The sequence below is a fragment of the Schistocerca nitens genome, chromosome 1, assembly GCF_023898315.1.
Source record: "Schistocerca nitens isolate TAMUIC-IGC-003100 chromosome 1, iqSchNite1.1, whole genome shotgun sequence".
NCBI lineage: Eukaryota > Metazoa > Arthropoda > Insecta > Orthoptera > Acrididae > Schistocerca > Schistocerca nitens.
In genome coordinates this window covers 351,847,600-351,862,757 of record NC_064614.1, presented here as the reverse complement: position 1 = coordinate 351,862,757, position 15,158 = coordinate 351,847,600, and the positions used below count along the sequence as shown (strand labels likewise).

The following is a 15,158-nucleotide window of genomic DNA, read 5'->3' as shown; positions in this document are numbered from 1 at the left end:
GTTGCATAAGCTGAGAGTAAAATGTACTAAAAGCTTGGAAACTCAATGCCTGAATCAAATGAGAATCAACTTTTTCAATGAAAAATGTGGACAAAATTAAATGTGAAGCATTATTTGGGAATCCACAGTATGCAACAGAGGGTTGTGTGACAACACTGGTTCCAACATGGAATATAAATGTTGATGTCAAACACTATCTCTCACACTGATAATGAAGTTAGCAATAGTACACACCAACAAAGCCACAGACTGCCTGAATTCAGTTCTGGTGCAGCCCAAACATCGCTTCAACAAATTCTCGAACGGATGCAAACGGTCAAGACTTGCAGATTTCTCACCCCAAATAAAGAGTAATGACAAAATCACCGCATGAAACAAGTGGACAAACAAGAAGTTTCGACTGTGACATGCTAGCTCACACGAATGTCAAACACGAATAAAACTCATGAACTTGCACTGAATTTAAATGATTATGAAACTTATGTGTGATTAATTACAATAACATGGCTGTGGCACATAATCCTTGATCTCAACTATGACATAACATATGAAAGAGATTGCATGAATATCAATGGAGCACATAGACAGAAGAAGATATGAGATAGAAATATTCCATAGACATTCTGTAAATTTACAGCTGATTGTGTCTAACAATAACTAAAACGGAATGGTTAAGCTGTGTACACGAACAATATAAACAAGTTTAAATGGTTTAGTGAAAAGAAGCTGCATGACATTAGGAATGTTACAGTAGTGTATCAAAACACTATCTGAAGTTATGGCCAGACATTAAACCTACCTAGCTGCTGTCTGTCATACTCCCTGAAAAGATAGAGATAAACTGCGAGTGCCGCTCTACCATGTCTAGAGTGATCAAAGCAAGAGAGAGTAGTGCTGACCTGAGCCAGAAAGTCAGTTAATTGCAGATCCTGTTGCCAGGAGTGCACTGGCTGCATGGACTCATAGTCATCTTCACAAGAAACACAATGCAGATGAGAAGTCAGAGTCACACCAAAAATAAATCCAACACTGTCTATGACTAGGCACACAGCCAAAGTCCAGAAACTAACATCAAGAAGTAGTAAAAATACTCCCAAGACCACCAGAAAAATTTCTCCTCCTGTTCTCTATACCTTGGATTCACAAATCTCATACAGAAAATAGGCAGTGAGCAGAAGGGCTTAACACAACAGCCAATTGGAAGCATGTAAATCAGTTCCCAGGGTCTCACCATCGAGAGTTGCATGTCGCCTTCAATGAAAGCTGCTGAATAGCCCCCTTGAGAAACCCATACTCAGGTAACAGTGGAAAAAATAATTCCCAAGAATCTTCATAACTGTTTCCCACGTCGTCCTCATGCCCTGGGGACAGGAGAGTCCCAGAGTCCATAAGCAACAAAATATACAGAATTGCAAGACAGCACTCACCATCGAAAAAGCAAAACCCCCCAAATAGAAATATCCAGAGATGGCTGTCGATGAAATTTTATCATGACCAGGACCCACCCTGGCCATCTCTGGACACTGTTTGCTATACTAAGACCCACAGGCAGACGAGCGGCCAGCAGCGGTCTATTGTGCAGGTCCAGGTCCGCCATAAATTCTTTGCTCGCTGGCCACATTCTCAGGAGGATCTAGGTACACTGTTTCTGCATTGTGCAACTCCACTCAAACATGAGTTTTCCCATCTTTACTAATGTGCTCCCAACAATATAGAGAGATTTCCCAAAAAATGTAGACACTCTTTGATAGTTAGTATCATTGGAACAAAATAGCATATCACTGCAACTTTGTGCAATAGCGTAGTCCATTGTTTTCTCAACAGATCTTGATGTAAATGATAATTCATCGAAATCCTCAGCTGCCAACAGGTGTTGTTGACATACCGTGATGGGGACAGCTGAAAATGTGTGCCCCGACCGGGACTCGAACCCAGGATCTTCTGCTTACATGGCAGACACACTATCCATCTGAGCCACCGAGGAAACAGATGAATAGCGCGACTGCAGGGACTTATCCCTTGCATGCTTCCTGTGAGACCCCTATTCCCAACTGTCCACGATCCACATACGTAATGTTCCTAATAGATACTTTGCCCATCCACTCGTTACTCGCGCCCACTTAAGTTGATGATTCCCGTAAGAGTTCGGGCAACCTGTGCGCACTCGCACAGACGATTCTGGGTTCAAGTCCCGGTCGGGGCACACATTTTCAGCTGTCCCCATCAAGGTATGTCAACAACACCTGTGGGCAGCTGAGGGTTTCAATTAATTATCATTTATTCCAGAGAAGCTGTACGGTCATCAACGGTATCTGTTCTTTCGAGAACAATTAGTATCTTCATATATAGTTAAATGGCGACCCGGCCACTGACCTTCGTCTGTGCCTGGACAACTCAAGGAACAGTGCCAACTCAAATTGCCACCCTTGATCCATAGTGAAATGGACAGACAAAATGTACTTGCTGCTGTTTCCACTAAGGTGTGCTGACTGGTATCGCATCCATACAACAAATGTATCTACCAATAGCTCTAAATATAACTGACACCCCTGTGATGGTGGAGGCAGACCCGCAAGATCTATGTGTACATGGGAGAAAAAGCCTGTTGCTGCTGGAAATTCTCCCACTGGCAGTGTGTGTGTCTGTTAACTTTGTACTGTTAACATGTTACATATGTTCTCGATCACTCTGGCGAAAATCATTTTAATGCTAGGCCACAAAAATTGCTCTGTCATTAACTTAACGGTGGCTTTTGCACTGGACAGGGTTGTGAATGCTGGCATATACTGCTTTAAGCAACATTTCAGTCATAAATGGTCTTGGTGTGAATCAAGACACACCACACCAAATGAGGTCTTTTGAACCTATTAACTGTACTTTTTGAACTAGGGGGTAGTTGAAATTCATTTGTAATTACTCCTGTAGCTGTTTCTCTCTGGCTTGCACCACACTCAGCTGACTGTAATTTATTGTACAAGTAATAGTACCAATCCCAATTGGTGACATTTTGTGTCTCCCTAATGTGTCTTATGCCTGTCATAAATTGAACAATAAACTCTGGTTGTCGGGGAGAACAACACACCTCGAGTCTCTTAAAAGTGACCATAATTGATCTAGGGTCCAAACACACTACAAATGGCCTCCCTTCTACATGAGAGCAGAAGTGCCACGCCGCTTCAGAAAGGGCCAGCAGATCTCAGTCGTATGCACTCCAGTTGGTTTGTGCCAACATCAGTTTCAGAAGGAAAAACCTAAGGGTTTCCAACACTTCTCAACATGTTGACGGACAGCTGCGATGATAGCTCGCTGGGCAGCATCTATCACTACTGTTAATGGTGCATTACAGACCTCATGAGTTAAGAGAACTGCTTTCTGTAAACTGGCTTTTACCTTTTCAAAGACATATTGCAACTGTGGCATCCATGGTGCCAAGATGTGGGGTGGGGGACTGCAGCTATGTTATCTGTGAGTGACGCTGTCAGTGGTGCCTACATCTCTGTTGCTCCCAGCAGTAGAAGTTAACAATACCAAAGAATCTTCTTAGCTACTGAAAAATCGGTTCGACATGGGATGTTTTTACGGACTGCTATCTTCTTTCTAAGTAGACAAATACCTATCACAGAAACCGTATGGCTGAGTAACGTTACTGGTTTTTGGCACAGAACATAATTTATGCCATTTACTATTAAACTGTATTTTCATGTGTCATCAGATACTGCACTGAGGTGTTTCTCATATAATGCTGCCATACAGGAAAATACCAACATATCGTCTCGACAGACGAAACAGAAATTCAGCCTCCACAGAATTTCATTAATAAAATTCTGCCATTATTGGGTGGTATTTTTTTTTACACCAAATGGCATGCATAGATACTCTAAAAAACAGCAAAAAGTGTTATCACTGTGGTCTTGGTGAGGTCTTCTCCTGACACAGGAATCAGGTTATAAGCCTTTTTACAATCAATTATGCTAAAATCTGTAGCTCTTGGTAATACAGTCCCAAAATCCTCTATATTAGGGACTGGGTAGCAGCTGAGAATGGTAAGTGCATTCAAAGTGCAGTAATATTCACAGAGCCTCCTGGTTCCATCTTTCTATATTAGATGTAATGGTGATGCCCACAGGCTGTCAGATCTGCACAAAATATCCATTTATAACATTTCTTCAAATTCTGCTTTTGTCATGGAAAAACGGTCAGCTGCCAATCTCCATTGTCATTGAGAGACTGAATGCCGGGTGCTATCTCAATATGGTGCACTGTGGTATGCAATACTTTAACTAGGCGGCCGATAACTGGCCTCTGGTACAATAAAATTATGGGGCGAGCTGGTGGTATTTGTAGCACATTTGCCTATATTGCCTATGACCACCTCACTGCCCATCTTAATCTCTGCTATACAGAGGTTTATTTCTAGTCCTCAGTGATGAAAGAAACCCACATCAAATATTGGTTGAACAACATTTGCTCGCAAGAACCTCACAAGTTGCGACGTAGTCTCAAACACAATACAAATGTTTTTTATTCCGTCTTTTATCACAATATAACGTCCTTCGATGATGATTGGTTTCAGTCATCTTCAGATAACCTGTTCCACTGCACAGAAGCCTGCAGTATACATTTTTTTACTTAATTTTTCTCACAGAACACAATCTTTGGTTTGTTTATGTTATTGATTTGTGTTCTATGAGAAAAATTAAGTACAGAATGTACACTACTGGCCATTATAAGTGCTACACCAAGAAGAAATGCAGATGATAAACGGGTATTCATTGGACAAATATATTATACTAGAACTGACATGTTATTACATTTTCACACAATTTGGGTGCATAGATCTTGAGAAATCTGTACCCAGAACAACCACCTCTGGCCGTAATAATGGCCTTGATACGCCTGGGCATTGAGTCAAACAGAGCTTGGATGGTGTGTACAGGTACAGCTGCCCATGCAGCTTCAACACGATACCACAGTTCATCAAGAGTAGTGACTGGCGTATGGTGACAAGCCAGTTGCTCGGCCATCACTGACCAGACGTTTTCAGTCAGAATGTGCTGGCCAGGGCAGCAGTAGAACATTTTCTGTATCCAGAAAGGCCCGTACAGGACCTGCAACATGTGGTCGTGCATTATCCTGCTGAAATGTAGGATTTCACAGGGATCGAATGAAGGATAGAGCCACGGGTCGTAACACATCTGAAATGTAACGTCCACTGTTCAAAGTGTCGTCAATGTGAACAAGAGGTGACCAAGATGTGTAACCAATGGCACCCCATACCATCACGTTGGGTGATACACCAGTATGGCAATGACGAATATATGCTTCCAATGTGCGTTCACCGCGATGTCGCCAAACACGGATGCGACCATCACGATGTTGTAAACAGAACCTGGATTCAACCAAAAAAATGACATTTTGCCGTTCGTGCACCCAAGTTCATCATTGAGTACACCATTGCAGGCGCTCCTGTCTGTGATGCAGCATCAAGGGTAACCACAGCCATGGTCTCCGAGCTTATAGTCCATGCTGCTGCAAACGTCATTGAACTGTTCATGCAGATGGTTGTTGTCTTGCAAACGTCCCCATCTGTTGACTCAGGGATCGAGACATGGCTGCACGATCCGTTACAGCCATGCGGATAAGATGCCTGTCATCTCGACTGCTGGTGATACGAGGCCGTTGGGATCTAGCACGGTGTTCCGTATTACCCTCCTGAATCCACCGATTCCAAATCTGCTAGGGGTCATTGGATCTCGACCAACGCGAGCAGCAATGTCGTGATACGATAAACCGCAATCACGATAGGCTACAATCCGACCTTTATCAAAGTCGGAAACGTTATGGTACGCATTTCTCCTCCTTACACAAGGCATCACAACAACGTTTAACCAGGCAACGCCGGTCAACTGCTGTTTGTGTATGAGAAATCGGTTGGAAACTTTCCTCATGTCAGCACGTTGTAGGTGTCCCCACCGGCGCCAACCTTGTGTGAATGCTCTGAAAAGCTAATCATTTGCATATCACAGCATATTCTCCCTGTCAGTTAAATTTCGTGTCTGTAGCACATCATCTTCATGGTGTAGCAATTTTAATGGCCAGTAGTGTATATTTCAGACGCACCGCAGGGTTCTGTGCAGTGGAACAGATCACCTGAAGATGGTCATTACTGATTGAAACTGGTCATCGTCGAAGGACTTTATAATGTGATCAAAGACTGGAATAAAAAAATTTAAACATTTAACTGAAATCCAGATCAACTGTTACTTCACATTCACCATATGTTGTAATGGACGAGTTATTGGCTGCAGTAATGCGGACATATACACCCACTAGTGCAGTTGCATTCTATCTGTATGGTAGCATACTTAAATCTGAGCCTTAGGTGATAAGGCAGCAATGATTAGTTGCCTGTCCATTCCATACAAATATCATGAAAATCTTAACAAACATGTTTGATTTGCTGCACTTGTGTTATGATCAATCTGTCACTGACAACTGGGCCAATTCTCAATGCTGTGTCTTGGTTAATTTTGGTTATGTCATCAATGGTGCTTCCAGGACTAATGATGGCTCCTTCATTTATGATTTGGCACTTTTGTGGAACAGGGCAACCCATTGCATCTACTACAGACCACTGAGCTCATTTAGGAATGTGCATGGAGATGTGCACCTTGTGGCAAGACCACGAAAATGCCTGTGATACCAGCACACCAGATAATGCTGTTTCCCTTGTGCCATATGGCCACCCATTTGGTTCTGTTGGTGGAATGAGTGACTATCCTCTTCACCTTGCCTGGTGTGGACCTGCTTATTGACCATCAACGCCAATAACTGCTTCTTAAGTGTTCCCCACTCGTCATTGCAGACTTTGGAGCTGTTCACTAATTTTTGTTGCTTCTCATGTCGTATAGCACCAGTCTCACCCAAGCTAACATTTTAGTTGCTTCTGTTACCACCGAAGTGTTTGCTTCTTCAATCGTAGCACGAACTTCATTACTACTGATAGTAACGACTTGATATCTCTTTTCTCAGATGTTGCCACAGTTTCTCACATTTTGCCACAGCTGTTTTTAATAGTAATGGTAGATGTGTGTGCCAAACATGATGTAGCATTACATGCTACATTGCTTCTTCCTTAACAATGCTTCTTAGGTGACATTCGAAATCCAACTGTGTTCTATTGCCGACACTTTCAATCTGAAATACTTGCTGCTAGTGTTGGTCTACTGGTTTAACATTCTGTTGACTATGGTGTCCTTCAAGCGGAGGTATTGCTGTTCCAGAAGTAGCTATGCCCAAAACAACAGTGATTGGGGTTGGGTTGGGTTGTTTGGGGGGAGGGGGGGGGGGGGGAAGAGACCAAACAGCAAGGTCATCGGCCTCATGGATTAGGGAAGGACGGGGAAGGAAGTTGGCCTTGCCTGGAGCGATTTAGAGAAATCATGGAAAACCTAACTCAAAAAATGTAAACCTCTATTCTGGTTTCTGCGGTACAAATTTCAGAATTTGTACTTTTCATTCACAATATGGAAATTACATTGGTTTCAGCAGGCAAACTGTTTGTCATATTTATGGTCTGTCTCACCATTTGCAGGAATCACTTAATGTCACCGTGTATTGCAATTTGAGTTTGGCGATCAATAATCTACTTCTGCAGATCACCTTGAGGTCATAAAAGCCGCCTTTCCATTTGAACTCATTTACAAACAAGATGCAAAGGCACTGTTTGATTTTGTACACTGCTTGGAGTTTCTGTGTTCCTCTGTATTCCAGGGATCACAAATTTATAGGCTTCTTCCACGACACACACAGTAATAATTCAGTAACACACACGTAACTGAATATACTGGTTATACTCTTGTTGTTGTTGTTGTTGTTGTGGTCTTCAGTCCTGAGACTGGTTTGATGCAGCTCTCCATGCTACTCTATCCTGCGCAAGCTTCTTCATCTCCCAGTACCTACTGCAACCTACATCCTTCTGAATCTGCTTAGTGTATGCATCTCTTGGTCTCCCCCTACGATTTTTACCCTCCACGCTGCCCTCCAATACTAAATTGGTGATCCCTTGATGCCTCAGAATATGTCCTACCAACCGATCCCTTCTTCTGGTCAAGTTGTGCCACAAACTCCTCTTCTCCCCAATCCGATTCAGTACCTCTTCATTAGTTATGTGATCTACCCATCTAATCTTCAGCATTCTTCTGTAGCACCACATTTCGAAAGCTTCTATTCTCTTCTTGTCCAAACTATTTATCGTCCATGTTTCACTTCCATACATGGCTACACTCCATACAAATACTTTCAGAAAAGACTTCCTGACACTTAAATCTATACTCGATGTTAACAAATTTCTCTTCTTCAGAAACGCTTTCCTTGCCATTGCCAGTCTACATTTTATATCCTCTCTACTTCGACCATCATCGGTTATTTTGCTTCCCAAATAGCAAAACTCATCTACTGCTTTAAGTGCCTCATTTCCTAATCTAATTACCTCAGCATCACCCGATTTAACTTGACTACATTCCATTATCCTCGTTTTGCTTTTGTTGATGTTCATCTTATATCCTCCCTTCAAGACACCATCCATTCCGTTCAACTGCTCTTCCAAGTCCTTTGCTGTCTCTGACAGAATTACAATGTCATCGGCGAACCTCAAAGTTTTTATTTCTTCTCCATGGATTTTAATACCTACTCCGAATTTTTCTTTTGTTTCCTTCACTGCTTGCTCAATATACAGATTGAATAACATTGGGGAGAGGCTACAACCCTGTCTTACTCCCTTCCCAACCACTGCTTCCCTTTCGTGTCCCTCGACTCTTATAACTGCCATCTGGTTTCTGTACAAATTGTAAATAGCCTTTCGCTCCCTGTATTTTACCCCTGCCACCTTTAGAATTTGAAAGAGAGTATTCCAGTCAACATTGTCAAAAGCTTTCTCTAAGTCTACAAATGCTAGAAACGTTGGTTTGCCTTTCCTTAATCTTTCTTCTAAGATAAGTCGTAAGGTCAGTATTGCCTCACGTGTTCCAGTATTTCTACGGAATCCAAACTGATCTTCCCCGAGGTCGGCTTCTACCAGTTTTTCCATTCGTCTGTAAAGAATTCGTGTTAGTATTTTGCAGCTGTGGCTTATTAAACTGATTGTTCGGTAATTCTCACATCTGTCAACACCTGCTTTCTTTGGGATTGGAATTATTATATTCTTCTTAAAGTCTGAGGGTATTTCGCCTGTTTCATACATCTTGCTCACCAGATGGTAGAGTTTTGTCAGGACTGGCTCTCCCAAGGCCGTCAGTAGTTCCAATGGAATGTTGTCTACTCCGGGGGCCTTGTTTCGACTCAGGTCTTTCAGTGCTCTGTCAAATTCTTCACGCAGTATAGTATCTCCCATTTGATCTTCATCTACATCCTCTTCCATTTCCATAATATTGTCCTCAAGTACATCGCCCTTGTATAGACCCTCTATATACTCCTTCCACCTTTCTGCTTTCCCTTCTTTGCTTAGAACTGGGTTTCCATCTGAGCTCTTGATGTTCATAGAAGTGGTTCTCTTATCTCCAAAGGTCTCTTTAATTTTCCTGTAGGCAGTATCTATCTTACCCCTAGTGAGATAAGCCTCTACGTCCTTACATTTGTCCTCTAGCCATCCCTGCTTAGCCATTTTGCACTTCCTGTCAATCTCATTTTTGAGACGTTTGTATTCCTTTTTGCCTGCTTCATTTACTGCATTTTTATATTTTCTCCTTTCATCAATTAAACTCAATATTTCTTCTGTTACCCAAGGATTTCTACTAGCCCTCGTCTTTTTACCTACTTGATCGTCTGCTGCCTTCACTACTTCATCCCTCAGAGCTACCCATTCTTCTTCTACTGCATTTCTTTCCCCCATTCCTGTCAATTGTTCCCTTATGCTCTTCCTGAAACTCTCTACAACCTCTGGTTCTTTCAGTTTATCCAGGTCCCATCTCCTTAAATTCCCACCTTTTTGCAGTTTCTTCAGTTTCAATCTGCAGTTCATAACCAGTAGATTGTGGTCAGAATCCACATCTGCCCCTGGAAATGTCTTACAATTTAAAACCTGGTTCCTAAATCTCTGTCTTACCATTATATAATCTATCTGATACCTTTTAGTATCTCCAGGGTTCTTCCATGTATACAACCTTCTATCATGATTTTTGAACCAAGTGTTAGCTATGATTAAGTTGTGCTCTGTGCAAAATTCTACCAGGCGGCTTCCTCTTTCATTTCTTAGCCCCAATCCATATTCACCTACTATGTTTCCTTCTCTCCCTTTTCCTACACTCGAATTCCAGTCACCCATGACTATTAAATTTTCGTCTCCCTTTACTATCTGAATAATTTCTTTTATTTCATCATACATTTCTTCAATTTCTTCGTCATCTGCAGAGCTAGTTGGCATATAAACTTGTACTACTGTAGTAAGTGTGGGCTTCGTATCTATCTTGGCCACAATAATGCGTTCACTAAGCTGTTTGTAGTAGCTTACCCGCGTTGCTATTTTCCTATTCATTATTAAACCTACTCCTGCATTACCCCTATTTGACTTTGTGTTTACAACCCTGTAGTCACCTGACCAGAAGTCTTGTTCCTCCCGCCACCGAACTTCACTAATTCCCACTATATCTAACTTTAACCTATCCATTTCCCTTTTCAAATTTTCTAACCTACCTGCCCGATTAAGGGACCTGACATTCCACGCTCCGATCCGTAGAACGCCAGTTTTCTTTCTCCTGATAACGACATCCTCTTGAGTAGTCCCCGCCCGGAGATCCGAATGGGGGACTATTTTACCTCCGGAATATTTTACCCAAGAGGACGCCATCATCATTTAATCATACAGTAAAGCTGCATGCCCTCGGGAAAAATTACGGCCGTAGTTTCCCCTTGCTTTCAGCCGTTCGCAGTACCAGCACAGCAAGGCCGTTTTGGTTATTGTTACAAGGCCAGATCAGTCAATCATCCAGACTGTTGCCCTTGCAACTACTGAAAAGGCTGCTGCCCCTCTTCAGGAACCACACGTTTGTCTGGCCTCTCAACAGATACCCCTCCGTTGTGGTTGTACCTACGGTACGGCTATCTGTATCGCTGAGGCACGCAAGCCTCCCCACCAACGGCAAGGTCCATGGTTCATGGGGGGGGTTTTACTCTTACGATTACAAAAATAAAACTTGACAATAGTAATGAAACAAACACCTGTCAAAAAGAACAAAGATAAAACATAACATCAGAAAATTAAGTCAACAGACCATAGAACAATATACACTTTTAATCAGTATCCTTAGACAATGTTTCCCACTTACGTACACCCTGTTGTCCCTATTGGTAACACCAATAAGAATAAATAAAAATATCAAGAAAACATGTTGCAAAAGCAAAAATGGGTAAGGACTGCACATTTAAGAAAACCAAGTATCCTTAAACGAATGTGGAAAACACATGATACCCGATTTGTCACCTTCAAAAATATGTAGCATATTTGATGTGAAAAAAATAACTTATACAAATCCACGGCAGGCAATACTTCATGGTTACACTTACCATCATCACCAAACTCTGTTTCTACAGTTGGAGTATACGCTCCTAACACAGAGCCTCTCCCTTCCTCAAAAAATGCATACAGGTCGGAAAGTATTGTTGAGGGCAGTACATCTGTAACAAAGGATACATACAAATTTCACAGTAAATAGAGGTAACAGTAACAGTAAAAGACAAACACATGACACAACCCGTTTTGAATTTACAGTCAGTCATCACCCATCAAAATGGTAATCTGAACTGTATCTAGGTTTTCTTCAATTAGTGAACACATAAAGTTTCTCAAAGAGCAGGAACACTAAGATTACCACTGTGTTTTTCTACATCTACAGCAAATCCATACACCACAAACCACTGCAAAGTGCATGGGAACGACTATATCCCATTGTATCAGTATTTGGGTTTCCCCCCCCCCCCCCCCCCCCCACTCCATTCACATGTGGAACATGGCAAAAATGACAGCTTTAATATCTCTGTTTGCGCTATGATCAGACTAATCTTCTCTTCGCAACCCCAAGAAGCAAAAAATAGCATGTTGCCTTATTTTCCCAAATTCCTTACTTATGGATGAATCTTGAAAATTTATAAGCAAGCTTTCATGGGATGGTTTGCAGGATAATTTGCGTCTGCCTTAAAGTGTCTGTTAATTCAGTTATCTCCACAACGCTCACCAGTGAGTCATACAAACCTGTTACCATTTATGCTGCTCTTCATTGTATGTGATACATATTCTGTGATAGTCTATCTGGTATGGATCCCACACATACGTCCTATATTCTGAGATGGGTCTGCACGTATTTGTGGTAAGCTTCCCTGACATTACTGGCAGTATCAATATAGAGGTAGGGATTAGTGATCATGATATCAAAGCAATGATCATTATTAAAGTTAATAGATCCATTAAGAAGGCTATGATAGTATTTTGGCCAAAAAGAGAAGATAAGCAGTTGTTAGCACCCCCACTTATAAAACAAATGGACATAATTTAGTTCCAGCATGACGGACATAGAGGAATTATGAGCAAAGTTCAAGCGGATTGTAAACTGCGCTCTGGAGAAGTATGTGCCAAGTAAGTGCATTAATAATGGAAAAGACACACCATAGCTTCATAAAAAAATTCAAACCTGATGAAGAAGCAGAGACTGTTGCACACTCAGTTCAAAAATGAGCGTGCAAGCGACAAAAGGCAAAAGCTACTAAAAATTCAGGCATCTGTAAAATGAATGATGCACAAAGCGTACGAAAACTACCACGACCGTAGCTTAGCAAAAGATCTTGGCAAAAACCTGATAAAATTCTGGACCTATGTAAAATCACTGAGTGGGTCCATGGTGTCTACCCAACAGAAAACAACAAAAGAAAAAACAAAGTTTTAAATCTTGTGGTTAAGAAATCATTTGCACAGGAGGACTGTACAAACATGCTGTTGTTTCACTATTGTACAGACTCCCATATGGAGGATATAGTAATAAGCATTGCTGGCATAGAGAAGGAACTGGAAGAGTTGAAAACAGGTAAGTCACCAGGTGCAGATGAAATCACAGTTTGGTTTTACATAGAGTATTCTACAGCGTTTTTCCCTTACGTAGCTTGCATTCATCACGTCTCTCCCTCAGGGCAAAGTCCCAAACGACTGGAAAAAAGCGCAGGTGACTCCTGTATATAACAAGGGCAAAAGAAGGATTACAGACCATTAGTCATTAACATTGGTTTGCTACAGAATTCTTGAACATATTCTCAGTTTGAATACAATGTATTCCCTGCAGACAGAAGAGCTTCTATCCACAAATCAGTGTCAATTTAGAAAGCACTGTCCATGTGAAACCTGGCTTGTCCTTATCTTAAATAATATCCTGTGAACCATGGATGAAGGGCAACATGTAGATCTCATTTGCCAAGACTTCCAGAAAGTGTAAGACATGGTGCGCCACTGCAGATTGCTGATGACATTTTGAGCACAGAGACCAAATTTCCAGATATGTGAGTGACTCAAAGAGTTGTTAAGTAACAGAACCCAGTAGTGTGTCCTCGACGGTGGGTGTTAATCAGACAAGCATATCATCAGGAGTGCCTCAAGGAATTGTTACAGGACCACTCTGATTATCTATATACATAAATGATCTTACAGACAGGTTATGTAGCAATCTGTGCTTATTTGCAGATGACTCTGGTGTAGAAGGTGTTGCCATTGAGTGACATCCTCAGGGTCGGACTGAAGGAAGACATTAAAGCAATTCTGAGATGGGTTGCTAGATTTGTTATCACTGAGTTTGATCAACACACAAGTATTATGAAGAGGCTTTGTGAACTCAAAGGGGAATCCCTGGAGGGAAGATGATGATCTTTTTGTGGAATAGTACTGAGAAAATCTACAGATCTCGCATTTGAAGCTGAGTGCAGAACGATCCTACTGCCAATAATGTATATTTTGCTTAAGGATCACAAAGATGAGACAAATTAGGGCTAGTACAGTGGCATACAGATAGCCATTTTTCTCTCAGTATTTTTGTGAGTAGAACAGGAGAGGAAATGGCTGGTAGTGGTACTAGGTACCCTCCATCAAGCACTGTATGGTGGGTTGTGGAGTGCAGATACAGATATAGATGTACACAGTCTTTTTTCTTTTATTTTTTTTTTATTTATTTATTTTTTTTTTATTTTTTTTTTCAACTCACTATACTTTCCTAGTGCCCTACTGTTCCTATTGTGATTCACTAATATCGTTGTCATAGAATACTATATTTTCACATTTTATACAGTCCATAATTTTACATTTCTGAATATTCAAGCTGCTAATCTCTGCACCACTTTGAACTCTAATTGAGACCAGACTGAATATTTGTCCAGTTTCTTTCAGCCAGTACTTTATAACAGGTAACTGCATCAACTGTGAAAAGTCTGAGGTTATAATTAGTATTGTCTGCAAGGTCTTTAATATCCAATATGAACAGGAAACTCCACCCGAGATGACTAGGTGGTGTTGTGTTATCATCATCATCATCATCATCATCATCACTACAGTCGGAGGAAGGCAACAGCACACCACCTCCTTTAGGACCTTGTATATGGCAGTGCAGGTCCCCCAGATCGTTCTCCTACGCTCTGTCAAAAAGTATGGGACTTCATTTCCATTTCCATTTCCATTTCCATTTCCATGAACAGAATGGGTCCCAACACACTTCACTGGGGCATGCATGAAGTTACTTCTGCATCTGCTGGTCCAAGATAACATGCTGCTTCCTCCCTACCAAGTTATCCTAAATGCAATCATAAATTTTGCTTGATACCTCAATACAACTGTACATTCATAATAAGCACGGACCTGAAAATGTTGCATCTATTTTTTATAAAATTCACAGCTTTCTTTGGTGAAATATGAATCGTTAATTTTTTTGTAGATAAATGATTAGAGATGCAAAACCTTAGTGCTTTCAAATTTACTGGGGAAAAAATATTGTTGATCTGAGAGCTTTTTGATTGGCATGGTCACTTTTGCAAAATATTCAACGCTTTTTTTCCAAAATGCTCTTTGATTGGTTTCTTCTTTTGACTCTATTTAAGCTTTCAATAAATGATTGTTTCTGTTGAGAAGCAGCACCATT

General features: G+C 41.2%; 1 protein-coding gene across 1 annotated transcript in view; it reads right to left on the bottom strand.

The window, feature by feature from the left end:
- LOC126248766 (pre-piRNA 3'-exonuclease trimmer-like) overlaps positions 1-15,158 on the bottom strand; it is a 250,164-nt gene that overhangs the window by 108,450 nt on the left and 126,556 nt on the right. The window contains exon 6 of the mRNA XM_049950130.1: positions 11,560-11,670. Within this exon, the coding sequence (XP_049806087.1) occupies positions 11,560-11,670 (111 nt within the window). The remainder of the gene's footprint in view (positions 1-11,559; positions 11,671-15,158) is intronic.